At 40.7% G+C, this 22,129-nt stretch overlaps 1 protein-coding gene and 1 non-coding gene across 3 annotated transcripts in view; both read right to left on the reverse strand.

Annotated features, from left to right (window-relative positions):
* fbxo31.L (F-box protein 31 L homeolog) overlaps window positions 1–15,976 on the reverse strand; it is a 32,155-nt gene extending 16,179 nt beyond the window's left edge. Inside the window, exons 1-3 of one of the 2 annotated variants that reach the window (XM_018256320.2) lie at window positions 15,366–15,976; window positions 5,070–5,141; window positions 2,767–2,853 (exon numbers count right to left, since the gene is read on the reverse strand). In XM_018256320.2, the coding sequence (XP_018111809.1) occupies window positions 2,767–2,853; window positions 5,070–5,141; window positions 15,366–15,690 (484 nt within the window). In that variant the 5' untranslated portion in view covers window positions 15,691–15,976. 2 annotated transcript variants of the gene reach the window in all.
* A 278-nt stretch (window positions 15,977–16,254) lies between these two features.
* On the reverse strand, window positions 16,255–16,327 carry trnam-cau. The gene has a single exon. It is a non-coding gene; the product is annotated as a tRNA-Met (tRNA).
* Between the last annotated feature and the right edge of the window lie 5,802 nt (window positions 16,328–22,129).

Consider the following 22,129-nt stretch of genomic DNA (forward strand, 5'->3'; position numbering starts at 1 on the left):
GAACATATGCACCAAGTGTTAATATAGTTTCATGACTATTTGCTATGCATTTGTTTATCTACCTTACGTATTTATAGGTGACTTATGTAGAACATTACTGTCAAACATGTTATTGTTTTTGGTGCTTTCATTTTAAAATATGCTAGTTATAGATTTGATTTAAAACCCAGTATCCAATATTGCATTTGGTATTGTGTTGGCAGATTGATGTGCTGTTTATATGCCTTATTTAATTAGTCTAGAAAAAAAACCACATCTGATATTAGCACATAATGGTAGATGGCACAAAATGGGAAAGAATGTAAATCCACACATATAAACTCTCTCACATAATCAGTTTCATTGTTTGCATTCAGAATGATGTTAATGCCATAAAAACATAACAAGATAAGAAGGTCAAGAATGACTCATTCAGCCAATTTCAATAATATGCCAAGTGCATTCAGGAGAGGTCTGTTTGGAAGACCTTAAGCTCTTTGTGCGTTTCTCTTCTAAATGAAACACATAGCCTTATGTCTGCTTGAGAGAAAAGTATTAATCATTCTAAAATAGAAAGGGTTAAAACAGATCTTTGATAAGATATTGCTCTTTGCTAATACAAGCAGGGTTGCTACCAATTCTTTAACAAGATACCAACCTTACTGTTTTTTTTAATCTTACTTCCATATTAATAACATTGGCATCAAGCATCATTTTTACCAGCCAGGTAGCAACTCTGCATACAAATTTATAAGCAGTGTTAATAGAATTGATTCTTCACACTTGTTTGAAGCGATTTGGAAAAAATCCACTGCTAACTACAAATGACTAATATGACAATCATATAAATGTCCCCAGGGTGGCAATGTTGCAGGTATGTAAATTTTTTACTGTAATACATACGAATATACTCACAACTCGAATGGGACGTTATTCAAGAAAAAAATTGAATGTCTAATATTCGATCGAATAGTCCTGACCCAAAAATTCTAATCGAATAGAGTCTTCTTGATTGTTAAGAAGGCAATTAACATATTTAAATGGTTCAATGGACCGCTGCTATTGACTTGTAAATGAACTCAGCAGGTTTTAGGTGGCGAATATTGAAACAGAATGGTTTCCATGGTCGAGGTATGATAAATTTCACATTTTTCAAATGTACATTCGAATTGGGGGATTAAAATTCAATTGTGTGAATTTTGACACCAAAAGTTTGAAAATGCTAATTTGAATTTAATATTCAACCCTTAATAAATCTGCCCCCCCATGGTCTTAAAGAAAATAAGTTGAGTTTCCTTAAATTTAAAAAAAAGGGCAGCTAACAGCACAAACAATAAGAGAATTTAGGTGCACATAAAATGATGTTGTGTGTATATATATATATATATATATATATATATATATATATATATATTTCTATAGCACAGATAAAGATTACTGTGCTATAATTTAAAAGAATATTAGATGTCACCAAAGTGATCTAGAAATATATGCAAAAAGCTGTAGCCTCATATTAGTTGAGTCAATTATCTGCATAACTATTTGTAAACAGATTTTATATTTGAAGCCTGATGCTCAGAAAACAGAAGCACACGTCAGAGTATATCTTTATATAAGGAATAATGTACCCCTTTTGTAAAATATAAAGATATTAGATGTTGCTGAGGAGTTCCCTGACCATATGAGATCCCATGCTGAGTGCTTTAATACAGATTATGGAACTCCAACACAATTGTTAATATCCTCATATTTAACAAGTTATGATCACTAAGCATTGATTATAACCAGGTCTGGACTGAGACTCAAAATAGGCCCTGGCATTTCAAACACCCAGAGGCCCCAACAGGCCACACAGTGGCTCAAACAGCCCCCCACCAGCCCACTAAATAGTTAGTGTCTATGGCATCTTACAGCAGCCCCTCTGGCATTTGCCAAAACCCACATATTGCCAGTCCCGTGTGTGTGTGTGTGTGTGTGTTTGCTGATCACAGGGGGTGATATTGGTATTAGTTCTTGTGAACAAGGGGTTGTTCACCTTTGATTTAACTTTTAGTATGATATATAGAGTGCTATTCTGAGACAATGTGCAACTGGTTTTCATTTTTATCATTTGTAGTTTTTGAGTTATTTAGCTTTTTATTCAGCAGCTCTCCAGTTTTTCAATTTCAGCATTCTGGTTTCTACAGTGCAAATTACCCTAGCAACCATGCACTGAAGAGACTTGAATATGAATAGGAGAGGGTCTGAATAGAAAGACGAGTAATAAGTAGAAGCAACAATAAACTTGTTTTCTTGCAGAGAATTTGTTTTAAGATGAGGTCAGTGACCCCCATTTGAAAACTAATTCAAAAACTATAAAAAAAAGAAAAATGAAGGCCATTTGAAAAGTTGCTTAGAATTAGCCATTCCATAACATACTTAAAGTTGATCAAAGGTAAACCACCCATTTAAAAGAGAAAAAACGCCTTGCGAACCACACCAATGCAGGCCAGCAATACTGCCCCGTTTAATGTACCTGGTCATAAAAAATAGCAGTGTAGAGGGGTTGGCAGGCAGCATCTCATGCTTCTTGATGTCCTCTTATCAGTAAAGTTGCAATAGCGTCTGCAAACCCTCTGATTTTTAGGACACAGTACAGTGTTGTGGTGCCCAATGGTGCATTTTAAAAAGGGAGGCATAGATTTTAACAAGACTTTCTTTCTCCTTTAATAAAGCAGAATGTGTTAATGTCCATGCAAAAACCTGCAAACACACAGCACACAAACTCGAAGGCAATCGGATACGTACAGCAGGTATAAATATCTCTGTACTCCATGTGTTCATAATCGGGAAGGATTTTCATAAACCGTCCCGACTTCACCCGTGGATTAATACCTGAACAGACACAGCAAGTTAAGGAGTAAATAATTGTCGTTGCTAATTTGAGGTAACTAAATACCCAACATTGCACCCCTTCTTGGCCTTACTTACTAAATAACGGATAAACTGGTGACAGAAATTAAATTCAAAGGAGCACATATAGTTTGTGAATTAATGTCTGAATACACCATGACAGTTTGTTTAGGCATTAAGAACTAGTAAAGAAAGCACGACTCCATCATAAAAATATTAAAAATTTTAATTTTTTTTAATTTAAAAAAAAATTAGAAAGCAACAGAAAAATATTAGATTTATGAAGTTAAACTGCCATTTAAATATTTGTCAAACCACACACCTGCACGACTGGCATATAAGAGCTGTGCTCTGTAACTTGCACCAGATTAAAAATCTGAAACAAGGTGCATTGCACAAGTTACACAGGGGCAAGAGAATGCTGGCCTTAAATTATGCATAAAACAGGTGTTAAGTAAAGGGATCCCCAGCACCTTTTTCTGTAGTGTTCCTAATGTTATTTGTCTGGAAACCACATACAAAATGCTGCACTTCCTTTCTGCAAAAGTTAATTTATTACATTAATAACCTCACCTTTTCATCTTTGCAACAAGGAAATGCTGCAGCATTTTGCTTTCTACTATATCTACTTACCCCTGGCAAGGGTTTTTTGGACTGCATATGCAGGAATCCCAAAACGCTGAAGTGACGATAGCCCTTGGCCTAGAGCAAATTTGCCTTCAGTTTTGATGAAAATTTGATGAAAATTGAGATTCCAGTTGCTCCAGTGTGTTAGTTTTTTTAGGGCTAAAGCAGCCCAAACTCCATTTCAAAATGCCCTATACTTTTAGGTGCTGGTTGTAAGCCCTGTTTAAGTATCATTCTGACTTTAACTAACAGTATACAAAATGCTGTAATGTATATATACTAATCAAAACGCAGAATCCAAAACTGTGCTCAAAAAGAAGCCCCACTGTATTTTTTGCTCTAAGATGATTATAATATAAGTTTGAGAAGATTCTCATTCATCCAGGTCATGGTATATCTGTAGAAATAAGTCAAAACAACTGGACTTGAATTGAGGAAGCCATTTGGATCACTGGTAAAACGTCTTCAAGAAAAACACAGCAAGTCGAGTTGATTTGACTAATAAAACTTGCAAATTCTAGGGGTGGTTCACCTTCAAACAACTAGTTGTTTTCAGATAGATCACCAGAAATAATGATTTTTTCCAATGACTTTCTGTTTTCTATATGTGGCCGTTTTTCTAATATTGAAGTGTCAAGTGTCTTTTTTCCCCTTCTGAAGCAGCCCTGGGGGGAAGGTCACCGACCCTCTAAACTGTTCTAAATGGATACATTTAGTTGATACATTTCAGAATCCCTGGGTTTCATTACAGGCAGCTGTTAGAACTGATACAATAGTTGCTAATACTCCAGAGATGCTCCTGAGAAACGTATCAACTAAATGTTGCAAAATTGTAACAATCCAGAGACTGCGCCTGAATTACTGAGCTGCCAGACTCAAACACCACAGACACGAACATTCAACTTTAAACTTAGATTTAGGAAAAACAGTAAAAACTAAATAATGGAAAGTAATTCGAAAAAGTCTTTATTTCTGGGGAACAATCTAAAATCAACTGAAGTGTTTGGAAGGTGAACAACCCCTTTAAGTGGGCTAATGCTATTTAGTTCATCATTTAATTAGGTAGTAATTCAAGATAATATATTATTTTCTACAAATATATTCATGACTTGGCATGTTTATCACCAGAAAATGTGTTTCTTTGCATCATAACAATGCACATGTAGTACCCACTAACTAAAGTGGAAAGTGATCTATGCCCATTGCCTTATTGTGTTATGATATGAACTTTATCCTGGAAAACATGTGATACTCAACTCGAAGGGTAATAACCTTGCATGCCATTACCTTTACACTGAGGAATGTTTTACTAAATACCTTCCACCAGAAGTCCTAGGACATGCAGTTAAAGCTGACAAGATACAGTGTCAGTCTCTGATTTGATGCTATACTTATAGTCTGGCAACAGAGGCCTAGAAAGACTCTTTGTATATACTAACAAATATGTTGCAGCATGTATGAATGCTAAGTTTCTTAATACAGATTTGCTTTTTAAAGAAAGTCCTTGAAATAAAAGCGAGTTTATTTAGAATGAGGTCTTGAATTCAGTGGCAGGTTAAGTAACTACTCACGTTTGACATAGACATCATGGCAGGAAACTCCTGTGACCTCCAGTTTTCGTAGATTTTCACAGACACCATACTCTGAAAGGAGAGAAAAGCATGAGTTAAACTAACATAGTGCTTAAAAGAGTCATAATGAGAGGTTAAAGGTGCCAACAACAAGATATTTTAAATCACGAGACCAGAACTAGATAGAAGCTAAAGGAACTCATACTATCCTCTTCTGACATTGAGTTTGGCTTGGGAGCCAAGTTCCAATTGATTGGAATCAAAACACTGAAAGATGGTGGATTCTCCTCAAATAGCAACCCAGCTATTGCCACCACCATTTAGTCTATCAGTATGCTAAATGAGTGTGGCCCAATTGATGTAAGTTTAGATGCTAAAAAGTAGCACATAATACTGTATTTCCGGTGTTTTTATGTAAAAGATTATTAATATGTCCATATGACTGGTAGGGCTAATGGCCCACCAGAGTATTCTCCGCAGACGTATTTCAGAAATAGCCAAAACCAATTTAATTAACAGGAAAATATGGGACTGGTGATTGTCATCCAAAAACAGTTACTAGGGCAATTTTGGTCTCTAATGATCCAGTACTAGTGCTGTCCCACATATCCAATTCAAGAAAAAGTGGTGGCAATTTCTGGCATTTCTCTGCCAGCTAAAATGAGCTCCTGGAATAATATACCCAGTGTGCAGCAGCCTTGTACTTTGGACTTAGTTATCATCATCTAAAAGGTTCTTTATTAAAGGAATTGTTCAGTGTAAAAATAAAAACTGAGTAAATAGACAGGCTGTGCAAAATAAAAAATGTTTCTAATATAGTTAGTTAGCCAAAAATGTAAAGTATAAAGGCTGGAGTTATTTGATGTATAACATGTCAGTCAGAACACTACTTTTCAGTTCTCTTGGGTTACACTGACTGGTTGCCCTGGTTACCAGGCAGTAACCAATCAGAGACTTGAGGGGGGGCCACATGGGTCATATCTGTTGCTTTCGAATCTGAGCTGAATGCTGAGGGTCAATTACAAACTCCCTGAACAGAAATGTACCATGTGGCCCCCCTTCAAGTCGCTGACTAACTCAGAGTTATAGAGCTGAAAAGCAGGAAGTTGGATTCTGGCTGTTTTATTAGATATCTGTTCACTCCAGCCTTTATATATTACATTTTTGCCTAACTAACTATATTAGAAACATTTTTTATCTATTTACCCAGTTTTTATTTTCACACTGAACTATTCCTTTAATATAGAGACAAAAAGCAAATCAGTTAGAGCTTAGTAAGAAATGAAGAACTCTGAACAGAACAGGATGCTAGGTATTGCATTTAAATGGCATTTATCGGCCTGAATTTCTTTCCCCAGCCAAAACTATGGGCTTCAACAGCCTGCACTCAGGATAGGGTAAAAAACATTGACACTGGAAGGGCCTTGACCAAGCAAGATTCTGCCCAGGGCCACTGCAAGCTGCAGCATGAGGATTTCTCAGAAGTGCATACACAAGACCCACATCAGAGCAGATAAATGTATGTATATACGTACAGTATATTTTATAAGAGCTACTTATGTACACAGTGTTTTGGCACAAGGAGATTTGTGACAATGTGCATGCACTATTTTGTCAATATGTACCAGGGGACAGCCGCTGGCAATGCCATCAGGCCAAAACCTGCCTAGTTGTACCAATGTCAGTTGCAGTGTTTTCTCTATATGGAGTGTGGGCTATTTCAGCTTATAACTCTGAAGGGGGTAATAGGCATCCTTAGAGGGTGTGTGCTTCTGCAGTAGACAATATAAATACTGTACCTCTGGTCCCCAACACATTGACCTAACACTAGTGCCAGTCATGACCACCATGGTTGATGCTAAAAAGGATAAAGCTAGCACTAATATTCATAATATGCCACTATATTTTAATTAACATTAACAGGAAATTGGATTTCAATATGTTATAAATATTCCTATACTATGCAGCTTTTCAACTGATATTCAGTCTCTATTTTTATAACATTCTGAGACTTCCTATACTGTAGCTGAAAATGCTATTGGCTTGTTAAGGTCACTCACCCCAGCAACAACAAGGCTTCAGATTCATTGTTATTCTTAAAGAGGAACTCCACAAAAACATAACTTAGGCTTTTTGAAAAGTAAGTAAGTGTTTAAGTCCCTCCTTCCCTGCCAGGATTTCAAATGATGTAGAAAGAAAATAACTATTAAACAACTGGATTTCAGCATACAAATGGCATGTATTCATACTTTTTGAAGAAACAGGTAACTGTGATGGGTATTTTAGGGGTTTCTGTGTTATGTGGGCCTCTTTATCAAATTTCCCCTTTAATTTTTGTCTTCCATTTTGACTTCTGATTTGCTGCCTGGTGCTAAAAAAGTGTAAAGCAGTTTACAAGCCTTACATCACAGAACTAAAAAATAAAAAAAAGTAGATCATTTACACTATTGTGAAGTTGTCTAGGTTACTATATGCTAAACGTTAATTTTAATGTTATATATCCCTTTGAGGCGGTGTATCCCTGTCATCTGCAAAGATAATAAGGGGGTTATTTATTAAAGGTTGCATTTTAGAGTTTTTTTAGACCTCAAACTCAAATGAACTCACAACTCAAATGGGTTCTAATCTAAGAGAGAACTTGAATGGAGAAAAACTCAAATCATCGAGTTCGGGGTTAACAACCAGAAAAAAACTCGAAGTTTTCGGGTGAAACCCTCTGAAAAAATCTTGAACATCATGAAAGCTATTAACATCTTCAAATGGTTCAAGGAACCTCTGCCATTGACTTCTACATGACATCGACAGGTTTTAAATGGTGTAATTTCGGATTAAAGCTATTTCCAGGGTCAGTGTGTATAAAAAATCTCGAAAACTACGAGTTTTTTCTTTTATTTTTTATTTTTTTTTAAACCCCCCCAAAAAAAACAATCTTTTGACCAAAATAACTCGAATTTTCATGAAAAAATAACACGATCCTTAATAAATCTGGCCATTAGTGTTTGGACATTATAATATCTGGACAACCAGGACCATTTTACACAGGCAGTAAAAAACATTGATGTGCCAATGGTCTACAAACTGATAAATATGTCACTAACATATCAGGAGTAAAACACTAATGTGCAATATGTTTAGTACAAATGCAAGGCCACTTATTTCGGTTAGTAGCTGTACTATGTAATGTTTTGCTGCCAGAGATGCGACTAGCATTATGGGTGGGAATGAGTTAAAATTAAAACAGAATAAAAGCCATCATGATTCTAAAACACAAACATTTCTGGAATAATTATCCCTTTCAGTTTTAATAAGGGATAACTGGTGAAGTACATGCTAATGAGTGAGGAAGGGAATATAATGGAAATAACATCACGGAGCATAGCCACCATCAGATCATGTTAAGGGTATTTTTAGCCCTGTGCACTGGTTGTTGATTATGAAGCACTAATATCTACTTAAAGAGTAGAGAAAATTAGACCCTCTCATGTGCAGATGACACACATATTGTAATCACTACATGCAATTTACTGCTCACTGACTTTAATCCTCCATAATTATTCACAGTAACTTAAAAGAAGATGGAGATAATGTAACCCGTACCACTGTGAGAGTATGCCTGTAAAGTGCTACAAAAAAGAATAGCAATCCCACTTGGTGGGATATCTATTTCTAGATTAAAGGGACAGTATGTATCAAAGCAAAATGTAATCAAACGACCAGACTCCATATAGATATAAATGCTACTGTAGCAATTCAGCCCTGAAAAGTCTAAATAATGCCACACTGTTCCTTCATCTCTTTAACACTTGCGGGTGAGTTGAACAGTTGCACCTCACATATGAGAAAAAATAATGTATGCACGTAGGCCTTTTCATGCAGTTTTGCCCACAAAGATTACAAACAAAGGGGGTGTAAACCCAAACATAAGAAAGACAATTGAATTCTAGGGGGGATGTGCACTTTACAATACACATTAATGAAATATATCCAATTCTGTATCCGTGTCCATTGCTATTAGATTTACAGTTTGCCAGTCTATAGAAACAATGTAGCAGAAACAAACTGTTCTCCAGCCAAGACTTTATCCATGCTTGCACATTTTGGTTATGCTCTTTCTCAGGTTGTTCACCTATCAGTTTTTTCAGTTCAGTTAGTTTCAGACAGTAAAATGAAGGCTTTTTTCCCCAGCTTCAATTTTTTATTTTTGACTGTTTGTATCTTTTTTTAAACTTATCATATCTCCCTGTAACAGCCCTAATTGGTGTGTGTGTGTGTGTGTGGGGGGGGGGGGGGGGGGGTCCTGAGTTTCATAAAAGGCAGTTATCTCTGATACATGATTTGCTTGATTACTCAGCTGTAACAGCCCAAAACACCTGAGAAAGGAACATAAAACTTTACACTTTAATATTTGCTGTGCTGTATTTAAGTCTGGTGCACAACCCTAGGCACTGCCCATCTTGAGAAAGTGATGTGCGTGGCTTGTGGAGTGTGACATCACTTCCAGTAAAGAATGACATCACTTCCACTGCTCAGCACACTGCAACAAACCTCATACAACCTGAGTTGGACTAGGACAGTGGAATCCACGAATCCTTCGCGAAAGATTCGGCCAAATACCGAACCGAATCCTAATTTGCATATGCAAATTAGGGGTGGGAAGGGAAAAACATTTTTTACTTCCATGTTTTCTGAAAAAAGTCATGAAATTTCCCTCCCCACCCCTAATTTGCATATGCAAATGAGGATTCAGATTCGGTTGGGTAGAAGGATTCTGAATCCGAATCCTGCTGAAAAAGGCAGAACCCCGAACCGAATCCAGGATTCAGTGCATCCCTAATTACTGGTGTACTATCTGAACAGAAAGAATGATAGCAGGCAAGGAAATTTGTCGTCTGTGTTAAATACTGTGGGAAACTAACTAATCACCCAAAATGTTTTCCCACTGGCAATAAAGTAAATTGCCAGATTTAATAAACCGTGGGTGAAAAATCTCTCTGTCGGCCATCACCCAAAAAGTGTTTGGATAGTGAACAGCCCTTTTAAGCAGAGAAGGTTATGGAAATTTAGAGTCTTGGCTGGAGAGGATTGTTCACTGCTATTACAATAGTACTAGTAGACAGAGGAGAGCAGTAAGGCCAATGACACACCAGGGGGAAGATTTATTAAGGGTTGAAATTAAAAATGTAATTTTCCAAAAAAACAATTAGGTCAAAACTCTCAAATTCAAATTGTGAATTATCTAAACTCGATTTGAGTTTTACTTCGAATTCAAATTTCAAGATTTATCATACTCTGGCCCTTTAAGAACTTAAATTTGACTATTCGCCACCTAAAACCTGCTGAGGTTATGTACAAGTCAATGGGAGAGGTCCAAAGACCAATTTGAACATGTTAGTAGCCTTCCTGATATTCAAGTTTTTTCGGAGAAAAAACTCGAATCAAGTTCGATACGAGTTTTCGAGTCATTAAAATTAGTCCTAGTTTGAGATTTTTTTATAAATAACCCCCCAATCAAATGTAGAGTATATTCGAATTTAAAGGAGTTCTTTAAACTCGCATGAATTTCGAAACTCGACCCCAAATAAATGTGCCTCCCGGTGTTTTCTCTGCTGACGAATATATGCCAGTGCTCAGCCCAGCTGGATGGGCTCCCAATGCAACATGGCCGTCAAACACACAGTGGCAATGGGGGAAGTGACGAATAGGCAATGGGGGACAGTGTGCACAGGACTGCAGCCTGAACTAGGGGTAGGCAGACAGATGAGGAAGATATCTAGCACCCCCACAATTTTGTGTCCTAGGCCAACAACCATTTCTCACTACGAATACTGCTTGATCTCTCTGCTGCATTTGACACTGTGGATCACCCTCTCCTCCTCCAGTCCCTCCATTCGCTTGGCCTGCATTACACTGCCCTGTCCTGGTTCTCTTGTTACCTTACTAATCATTCCTTCAGTGTCTCCTACAATGGAATAGCATCTGCTCCCCTACCTCTTTCTGTTGGGGTTCCTCAAGGCTCTGTCCTGTGCCCCTTATAATTCGCCCTCCCTTGGCAAACTAATCAACTCATATGGTTTCCACTACCACCTCTATGCTGACGATACTCAGATCTATCTCTCCTCTCCCGATCTCAACCCAGAACTCCGGTCTTCTCCTGCCTGTCCGCTATTTCTACTTGGATGTCGCAACGCTACCTTAAATTAAACCTCTCAAGCGGAAATGGTTATCTTTCCTCCAACTAACACCCGTAACATCCACTATTTAACTTGTGCCATATTGCCTTTTTTCAATTTCCACCATTGCTACACAGCAGCTTGTTTATATGAACTATAGTAGTATTTCTGAAGCAAACAGATCAGTTTCACCAGTGCTGGGCAACAGTACATGATATTTTCATTACTTTAAAAAACTTTAATTTAATTTTTTGGCGATTGTTCCTTTAACTAGAACTGCTGCCAAAGGTCAACACAGCAGCAAGAGATGTAGGTAACCTGATGTAATGCTCACAAACCCACTTATCAGTGAGATGGACGTTGTGCAAAACTAACAGATATACAGGTATAGGACATATTATCCAGTATAGGTATAGGATATAGTTTCTTGGGACCTAGGGTTTTCCAGATAAGGGATCTTTTAGTAATTTTGATCACCATGGCTTAATTCTGCTAAAAATCATTTAAAGATTCATATAATGTTTTGCCACCAATATGGATTTATGCACAAGGTACTGTATTATTATTATTAGAGAAGAAAGGGAAACAATTTGCTTAAAATTGTCTTCCTAGATATGGTCTTTCCGTAATTTGGAGCTTTCTAAATAACAGGTTTCTACATAAGACACACATACCTGTACTGAGATGCATGGTTGTAGTAGGGCGTAAGCAGATAGCAGAGTCTTTAGTAGTACCCTGTAGAGCTGATGTTTTGAGGGTTAAATGCAAACTCAGGCTACTGCTCTAATGTTCATTTCCTTGCAATGCCAGTTTTCTGACATTCTGATCTCATGTATCAAATATTAGTTGCAATAATCTGTAAACCACTGTGGAACATGACAGCAACACTGGGCCAAGACAGATGGGGACCCGAAACAAAGCCAACTGGAATCTTGCCCCTCATTGCACATGTGCCTCTGTAGTGTCGAATGTGGGCTCAAGTGACAAGGCAGGGGGGCAGTGATAAGCTTTGTTTGCAGAAATTTATGGTGCTCCCAGGACCAGAGACCACTCTTTTGTCACCCAGGACCGGCCTAGAAGTAGGCAGATGGAAGAGGTACGTGAACAGCTCCCCAACCCCCCCCCCCCACCACCTCTGTTGCACCCTAGACACTTACCTCTTCTGCCTACCCCTAGTTCTGGCCTTGCATGACAGTGATATATATATAGTGAATAAAGTAACATATAAGGATATTATTAGTTACAAAGGAGTTCCGTGAGCATATAAAAATTTTGCACAGGTCATGGAACTCAGAGGTGACTTCTAATATCCTTATCTATTATAACCGGGGGTACTTTAAATTATTATAATAAACATGTTTCAGCAAGTCACGTGACATAAATGACATCACTTAGCTCCAATAATAACTGATGACATCATTAAGCACTTTTTATAAGGATACAAGTTACAGTCTATTCATTTTGTATTATACATAATCAATATGTGTACATTTTAGTGCATTAAGTGCTACCAAAAACCGCCTTCCTCTTTACACAAAACAGAGATTGTTTATAGGGAGGTAGCTTAATGGTAATTTGATGCACAGAATGTCTTCATGTCCTTAGCAAATTGATTATGGGAAGAGGATCTCTTGCCTTCTTCTGTGTGAATTTTGTGGTCACAGCATCATTGCAACCCCCCCCCCCCTCTTTTTTTAATTTACTAATGAGCACAATTTTTCTTTTTTGCTTGCTATAGTATATAGAGAGAGAGAGAGAGAGAGAGAGAGAGAGAGAGAGAGAGAGAGAGAGAGAGAGAGAGAGAGAGAGAGAGAATTCTAACGTGTATTTGTTTTGAAAAAAAAAAACCCTACATAAGTTATCATTAAGGGTCAGTCCACACCAGGGGGACTAAACTCCCTGAACCGCTTCCTCTTGTCCTGCGCTGGCTGTAATGAGAAGTCGCCTGCGTTATGACCAGGGCAGCCATCAGGGGGGGACAGGGGGGAGAGCTGTAGAGGGCCCAGAGGGTAAGGGGGGCCCGGCCACACCACACTTACTTGATTAGCTGGGCTCCCCATCTTTCTGAGAACTGCTGACTTCGGGAAGGTATGGACGTTTAAGGGGCCCTGGCCACCAATTTTCTCACCAATTTTTCTTTCTCATGTGGGGTCCTAGCCACCAATATTTTTTAATGGGGGGGCCCTGGCCACAAATGTTTTTTTATGGGGGGCCCTGACCACCAATATCTTTTTATTTTTTATTAACATGTGGAAACCATAGCAACCAATATTTTCTTTGTTTTTTTACTGTGTGGTGGGGGTCGGATCTGTGGGGTGGGCGGACCTGTAGGTGGGGCTTGCGGTGGGCGCAGCCTGGGGGGCCTAGGAAATTTTGGAAAAACACAAATCACCCCACTGTCCCTTTGTTTTTATCCTTCTGATCCAAGCAGAGGTCTGACTGCCGTCAGTATTCAAAATTTCACAATATCAGGAAGGATAGAAAAGAACCCCCACTTGATCAGTTAGACTAAGGCAGTCACAAAGTAATTTTAACACACTTATTAAATATCAGTTAAGTTATAAGCACTTAGATAAACACCACTAATTAGTGCATAAAGTTGAATATATCACTTAGTAATAAGTTATAAGGTGCTATGCAATAAGTTATAAGGTGCAGTGCAATAAGTTAATTGATTATAAAGAGCTCTGAAATCCAAAAGGATCTATATTACCATAACCCATAAATTCAGACGGAACCCCTTCACACAGATTTATACCCTACCAATATAATCATTAGTATTGTGCCAATTGATTAAGTGCTACCCCAATTGATCACTGATTTCTAAATTAATTGTTGTGATGTTGTAAATTAATTGATTGTATAGAGAAATTACTAAGTTGAGAAATTTAATAAATATAAAGTGCTACAGTGCTGTATAAGTCAATACTCCTACGTGAAAAGTTCAATTGATTAAATAAAATTAAGTAGACTGCCATTGGATAGGCTAAAAACTAAAATCAATGCTCAAATTCATGAAAAAAGGAGGAAAATGAAATGAGAGGAGGTGGAGTTGTCCCATACCTGCTACCTGATTTTTTCTATCCCTGGGACACCACAAAGATGGAGAAGGCAGAGTAACCGGGACTGTGGTGTCGTTGTTAGCTGAGCCCTAAGCTGGTTTGAGAGGCTAATATATCCTTTAAAACCACAATTACACGGTCTCCTGGGAGTTTAGTTTATAGAGAAGGAGAAGGAGCTGAACCGAGCAAAGATTATTTCCACCACCCCCAACAAAAATTGTTTTAGCCGAGGTTTTTAAATAAAATTAAAGTAGCCAAAGATCAAGGAAAAGAACGCCTAGGAAATTTTGTTCTAATGGCGGTCCTGGTTATGACACACGCGACACTCCATTTTCCAAAGTCACCCAAAGTTGGCTTGTGAGGAAACTTCAGGTGACTTCGGAAAACGCTGCGCCGCGTGTGCTTTAGCGCAGGTGACTTGTCATTATTAGGAATGGGAAGATACGAGGAGGCAGTTCGGGGAGATTGTCGCCCAGAAGAAGAGGCAAATCTCCCCAAATCTCCTCATGTGAACTAACCCTTAGAAGCCACTGGCTGAAATGATGTCCACAGGCTGAGGGACACAGAGTACTCTAGTTTATTAATCACCTGATACAGGAGCTGCCCTGGCACTGTGGGAGGAGCCTGGAGTTGTAACAAACCTATATGATATGAAAAGTGATAAGGGGATGGGGAAAACTAGTCCAAATCATTGCAAAAGGCGTCGGAGCCGCTGATAATTATGAATAGAGCAATGAGTTGTGCTGGAGTTGCAGTGTGTGCATGTGGGCTGAGCAGGCAGCAGTTGTATAAGCAGTCGCATGCTATTGGCACAACATAGTCATCTGATATATTGACAACAACTCGCTACTGCAAAACAAATTTGACTCTCCGGCTTTAGGTTGAGTGTTAGTAAAGCGCCTGTAGTACTTCCATGCTCGGGGAAGCCACTCATATAGTTAGTAAATGGGCCCTCCGGCTGTTAACACGTGACACAGCTCTGCATTCGGATTCCCCGGCAGCCAGTGGGCCGCACTCTTCTCTGACACACACCCCACCCTGGAGCAGAGACCCACGGGCCTTACCTTGCTTGCAGCGCCGCTTCCAGATAGTGTCCGTAGTGAGGATCTGGCGGAACTTCCGGCACACCTGGGCCAGACTGGGCAGCTCGGTACCGGGCAGAGAGGAGAAAATCTCCACGAGTATCTCGGGTGGCAGCTGCAGGAGAGAGCGGGGTCTCCGGGGCGCCACTGCTGCTTGTCCTTCTACTAATACTTCAGCCTCAATCCGCACCTCGTCCTCTTCCTCTTCATCCTCCAGCTCAGGGTCGTTTCCGGTTCCCTTCCGCTGTCGTCTCCTCCTGCAGCCCCCGGACTGTCCGACTCCGCACAACCTGGCGCACACCGCCATCCCACACCGGGGCCCGCTGCCACTGACAGTCCGGGGACCCTCCCTACACTAGGCCCGGGTGCTTGTGTTGCTGCTTGTGACAGCCCGGGGACACGCCCACAAACAGGCGGAGACATGACGCAATCACTCCTCCTGTCAGGGCTGCGGCCCACGATTCCCCCTGGCCAAGGCGTTTTCTCTCTCTCCCTGTCATTCTGCCACTGACGTCCCGACACTGGTGGCGTCATTCACCTATAATACAATCACCTATACTACAATCACCTATACTACAATCAATCACCTATACTACAATCACCTATAATACAGGGAGGGCTGCGTGTATTGGAAATGACTACTCATACCCTGGTTCTCACAGAGCACATACTCTTCTCTGCTGCTCTACAACGAGCTACAGCTGAATGTAGTTAAATAGTGTTCTCACTGCTCTCAGTACTGGGGCTTCCACGCACATTCAAGGGCCCTAACACACTTGACGATGTACCCTTGAGTTTATCGGCTGTTACTAAAATTAGGGGTGAAAAATGTTATTCAAGTATTATTTATTCAGTAACTGAAGAAAACACATGCCCCGTGTGAGGATCGAACTCACGACCTTCAGATTATGAGACTGACGCGCTACCTACTGCGCTAACGAGGCACTGAGATTTTGTTCTCGTGCACTAATAAAAGGAATAATATACACTTGTGTAACCTGTTGTGGCTGTGTTTACATTTACAACAGATAATGATGTATATTTTTGTGGCGGTTACATTTAATGCAACCCAGCTTTTCCTAGAGATGTAATATCTCACTTTATATATGTATGCAAGTAGCTGATTACTATGCTCTCTTAGAGGTGTAAAGATAAATTGGCCGCTATGGTCCACAGTCTATGGATAATGTTCAATTTGCCCTAATCAAAGTAATCAAAGTAACCAGCATTTTTATTATGGATTGCTGTCAGTCAAATTTGATTCATGTAAAGGCATCACCCTACAGTAGTGTTTGAAATGTGTTTACTTTGGGTGTCTCCACATAAAGGAGAAGCCACAAGCCAAATGGTTAAAGCTAAATGTTAGACACACCCAGAGCTGGGCAAGGCTGGCCAGGTGCCCTAGGCAACCTGGCTGGTCATGGCGCCAGCTGGGTGAGCGCAAGTGCGGATTGTTGTGTGCTCATGTGCAAATAAGCGAGGCGTGAGCCGACACAGAGCGCAAGCATGTGTGAATCACCTCGACACGCAAGCCGAATCTCAAAATGCCTGGATGAAAGAACAGGCAGTCCGGAAGAGTGGGGACCGGACATGTGGTAGGCGGCAGAGAAATAACGTGCCTGGTGCCCCCCCCAGCTTTGCGCCCTAGGCACGTGCCTACTCTGCCTACTCCTAGTTCAGGCCCTGCTTACACCAGTGATTAAAATAGTTCACCTGTGACCTGATATCCACAGCCGGTACTTTTTTTTAGTGGAAAACTACACTGGCCCGCAATATTTCTGCAGAAGTTCTTTGGCACAATCTTTCTTCCTCTTCTCTCTTCTTTTATCCAGACACAGGCATGCTTATGCGTCCTATAGTGAAAAAGCCAGCTTTTTGTTCGGCTTTCATTCTACTGTGCATGTACCTGCCAGCAGGGTTGGACTGGGATGGCAGGACACCGGGAAAAAACCCAGTGGGCCCCGGGCATTGTGGGCCCGGCCCAGATCTGCTCCCACCTGCCTGGCGATTTCTCCCCAGGACTGCCTTATCAGGGGCCTGCACACACCTGCTTCAGGCTCCCAACTCCCCCCCAGTAACTTCAAGGCCCCCATTCGGCAGCTGCCTCCTCCTCCACCCCGCCCTGAGCGTGTACCTGCGATTATCCTTTTATCGGCCAGGGTGGGGTGGAGGGAGGTTGAGGGCGCTTACCAAAGGGGTCCCCTGAAGTTGACAGGGGGGGGGTCGGGGGCCTTGAGCAGGTGTGGGCCCCTGATAAGGCAGTCCTGGTGGGCCCGGACCCCCCAGTCTGACACTGCCAGAACCAGACGAAAAAGGAGATGGCAACAAGGATCTTCTGCAGAAATACCTTAGACATGGGATTGGACAGGACCTTCTGGGGTCCACCAGTACTGTGACTGAAGGGCCCTGTTCCTGGAGTCCAACCTACCCCCCCCTCCACCCACATGTGCTGCTTACCTCCTCCTCAATTTCCACTACTGGGCAAGAGAGAGGCTACATTCCTGGCAGGGGAGTGGGGTGGGACCTGGGTCCAGTGTCCAGATGGCCCAGTCCATCTGCCTAACAACCCCCCCCCCACCATTATGGGGGTGCCTACTGCCTAACAACCCCCCCCCCCCACCAGTGATTTAAACTTTAGTTCTCTTTTAACACAAATCTGCTACATACTGTGGTAGAGTGACAGAAGAATTGGTTAAAAATTTATGTTTTTCCTTTGATTTCTCCACAGTAGAAGATATAGGCACCAGGAATGGTGTTGATAAACAGAGAAGAGTTGCTCTGATTTGTCTAAAGGCTTTGGTGGCCAGGTCCTGGAGGATAGAGTATTCTGGAAGGAACAGGCAAGCCGGATACTCCGATCCAGTAGTCCAGCTCACTGATTAGCACTCACTTTCCACTGGAAGGCTGTCCTGTGGAAAGGTATTTAGTTCTATTGAGCCTGTTAGGAAGCTCTCTCAGAGCAGGAAGGATACTGCCTTTGTGAGGAACTCCCACAGGGCTGGGGGTGCCACTTGCCACTGCAAGGTGCAGAGAGAGGTGACAGCAAGTGACAGAGAGGCTGTCTGACTGGGAAAAGCCAGGTTGCTGAGAAATTCCCCAGGAGAATTGTGAGTACAGGGGTGACCCCTACTTATGTGTTTGCTTACTGGTAGTCCACAAGGGGCCCAGTTTAGTATGGGAACTCATCATGTGTGGAGGTAGCGCCCAGTGGGCAGGATTTATTTTTATTATTTGTTTTCTATCCTGAAATGGTCACCCCTGTGTGTAAATAAAAAGTCTTAAAGAGAAGAAAAGTGTCTTACGGATCCTGCAGCTTACAATACATATGACTTTGCAATATAACTAACTAAGTCAAGTTTAAACAACCTCTAGAAACACAAACAATTGTTCACTGCAAATCTCATCCAACCTTACCTTCAGGTTGCAATTACAAGTAGGTTTGCCACCTAGCCGGTAATGATGGTTGATCCTAATGTTATTAATAGGGGAAAAATTATAAATATATAGGAAGGTTCGTATTTTTTTCTGGAAAAGGTGGCAACCCTACTTACAAGACACATTCACTCTACAGCTCACCCCAACTGGACTTCAGCTTGCAACCACACCTTTTGCAGCCCCAGCGTTTCAGAACGACCTAAGTAACATAGTGTTCTAAAAATTGTGTTTCCAAAATATTTATTGGTGTGATGGGGGGCTGTTTGGGCCTCTGTTGGTAATAAGATACCAGCTCCCTGGCACTTGCATTGATAAAAATACTTTGATGCTCCACCTAATGGTAGCTATGAGAATACCACTCAATAGTAAAGTTTGACCACAATGCTTCCAGTTACACTTAGGGCTAGTCCACACGGGGAGATAGCCCTGCGTTTGCGGTCGCGGCGACAAAGCGCCGCGCCAGTCGCCGCGACCGGCGCAGGCGACAGTTTTGTATGGGCGCCTATGTAAAAACGCCTGTGCTAACCACACGAGGCGATGCGCTTTTCAACAGTCGCCTGAAAAAGCCTGGCGAGGCATTTTCAGGCGACTGTTGAAAAGCGCATCACCTCGTGTGGTTAGCACAGGCGTTTTTACATAGGCGCCCATACAAAACTGTCGCCTGCGCCGGTCGCGGCGACTGGCGCGGCGCTTTGTCGCGACCGCAAACGCAAGGCTATCTCCCCGTGTGGAATAGCCCTTAGCAGGAGTGATATTATCCAATCAGAAAACAATTGTATTGTGCAGTGCTGGCCAGTGGCCCAATAAGAGCACACAAAGATTTCATGTAGAAAAGCCGCTGTGGAGGGGGATTTTTATGCCAACTACAGAGGAAGCTGACCATTGTATGTATATTTTTATTTGTATAGCGCTCCTTGAGGGCAAAGCACTGTACAGCAAAACAATAAATTAATAGTAACACCATGGGCCCTCTTGTTGACCAGGCTCCACAGGGTCTGCTTCCTCTATAGTTACACAACTGGTCCTGGCTTTTTCTAAATGCACAGGATCAGACACAATGACCTGAGATGGCTGCCTACACAACAATGTTACAACTAAAAAAATAAATTTATTGGTTCAAGAATAACATTTTAAATAGTAGAATTAAATATTTGCAATGTACACACTGTAATTAAGTAATATAATCTACACCAATGAGATAAACCCTTTAATTACCTCATTAGGCCTTAATAGACATTCTAGCTTGCCATTTCCACTGACTATAATATCAAAACAAAATGGAAGGGAAGGCAATGCAAGGTCTGGAAGTTCAAGATTATTTTTAGAGAGAACAGCTTATATGATGACCAAAAAGGCAAGTCTTTATATGATTGTGAAGGACCTGCATTAGGGTCTGGCCACACGAGCAGATTCGGGTAAATTAGTCGCCCCATCGTCAAATCTCCTCTTCTTCGGGGCAACGATCTCCCCTTTCGTTTCCTTGTGAGGCAACTTCGGGCGAAACGAAGCATCGTGTGTGCCTTCCCTGAAGTGATTTTCATTTTAGCCGGCAGAGGGCAGGGGGAAAGCAGTTCGGGGAGATTGTCGCCTCGAAGAAGAGGAGATTTGTCGCTGGGGCGACTAATCTCCCCGAATCTGCCCGTGTGGCCAGACCCTAAAGGTTTGGCTGACACAGGACAGTAGTAGTGTTATGCATTCCGCGGTGCAAAACCACTTGCACAAACATGATCTGCATGAAAGAGTTATCAGGAAAAGCCTTATCTGTGACTTTATCACACACAACATCTGAGGTATGCAGAACAGCATCAAGACAAGCCAGAGGCATTCAGAAAAAAAGTGTTAACCTTTTGGTCATAATCACCAAAGGTTTGTTTAGAGACAAAATTAACCTCATTGGAGGAAAAAAGGCATGCTAATTGTTAAATACAGGGGTGAATCCACTATGCTCTGGGGTTTGGTTAAGAAACATTGTACATGTAAACGTGTGTGTATATGTATGTATGTATATATATATATATATATATATATATATATATATATATATATATATATATATATATTTTTTTTTTTTATATATATATATATATATATATATATATATATATATTTTATATATATTTTTATATATATATATATATATATATATATATATATATATCGTAGTAAGGGTTGCCTGGGTGCTGTCCTCCAAAAGGAAATTTAAAGGTGCAGAGACGAAGCCGCACTTGCAGGACTTTAGTCAATTTATATAGTCAAAAAGGCTGGTGTTCCAGCCGAAACGTCAGTCATCTTGTAAATGATATCCTTATAAATGGTGACTAGTGATGTCATTAGCGATGCACTGAATCCAGGATTCGGTTCAGTATTCGAGGACTAAAAATCATGCGCCTCTCTTTTTCACTCCCCCTCACTGATTTGCTATGCAAATTAGGGTTCGAATTCAGTTCGGTATTCGGCCGAATCTTTCACAAAGGATTCGGAGGCTCGGCCGAATCAAAAAAAGTCAATTTGGTTCATACCTAGATGTCATCAGTTATAAACGGTGAGTAGTGATGTCATTTTTGTCACCAAAAATTGTGTATTATGATAAATAAAGTACCCCTTGTTGGAAAATATGAGGATATTAGAAGTAACCTCGGAGTTCCATGACCTGTGCTTTTATACGGCCATGGAACTCCTCTGTGACTTATTATATCCTTATATTTTACAATAGAGGGTACTTTATTCAATATATATAGAGAGCGAGATATTATAGATATATAGTTCTCGTTTTCCCTATTAACTATACTGGCATTAAGCATCATTTTTACTTTTTTTTACAGGTAGCAGGGCCACCATTAGAAATCACTGGGCCCTGTACAACAAAATTTTCTGGCCCCGGCCCCTGAGCCCCATCCAAGACCCCGCCAACTCTACATCACAGTTAAAAGACCAGACAGACATCAGCGCTAAAAAAGGTAACCCCCACACACACAAGTTATAAACAGCATTGGTGACCAGGCCAAGTTAAAAAAAATTGGGGCCCCAAAGAATATCTTTTAAAAAAAACATTGGTGGCAGGGGCCTATAGAGTATTAAAATAATACATTGGTGGCCAGGGGATTAACAAAAAATAAAAAACACACATTGATGTTCAGAGGAATTGAATTCGTGGCTTCAGGACTTCAACTTTGCCTCCTTTCGTGACTGTGGGTCTTTTCGCTGGTTCAGGACTTCAATTTCGGCTGTTTTCGTGATTTCTGGTATTTTCGCTGATTCAGGACTTCAATTTCAGCTATTATCGTGACTTCAGGTCTTTTCGCCACTTCGGC

This window comes from Xenopus laevis, chromosome 4L (assembly GCF_017654675.1).
Source record: "Xenopus laevis strain J_2021 chromosome 4L, Xenopus_laevis_v10.1, whole genome shotgun sequence".
NCBI lineage: Eukaryota > Metazoa > Chordata > Amphibia > Anura > Pipidae > Xenopus > Xenopus laevis.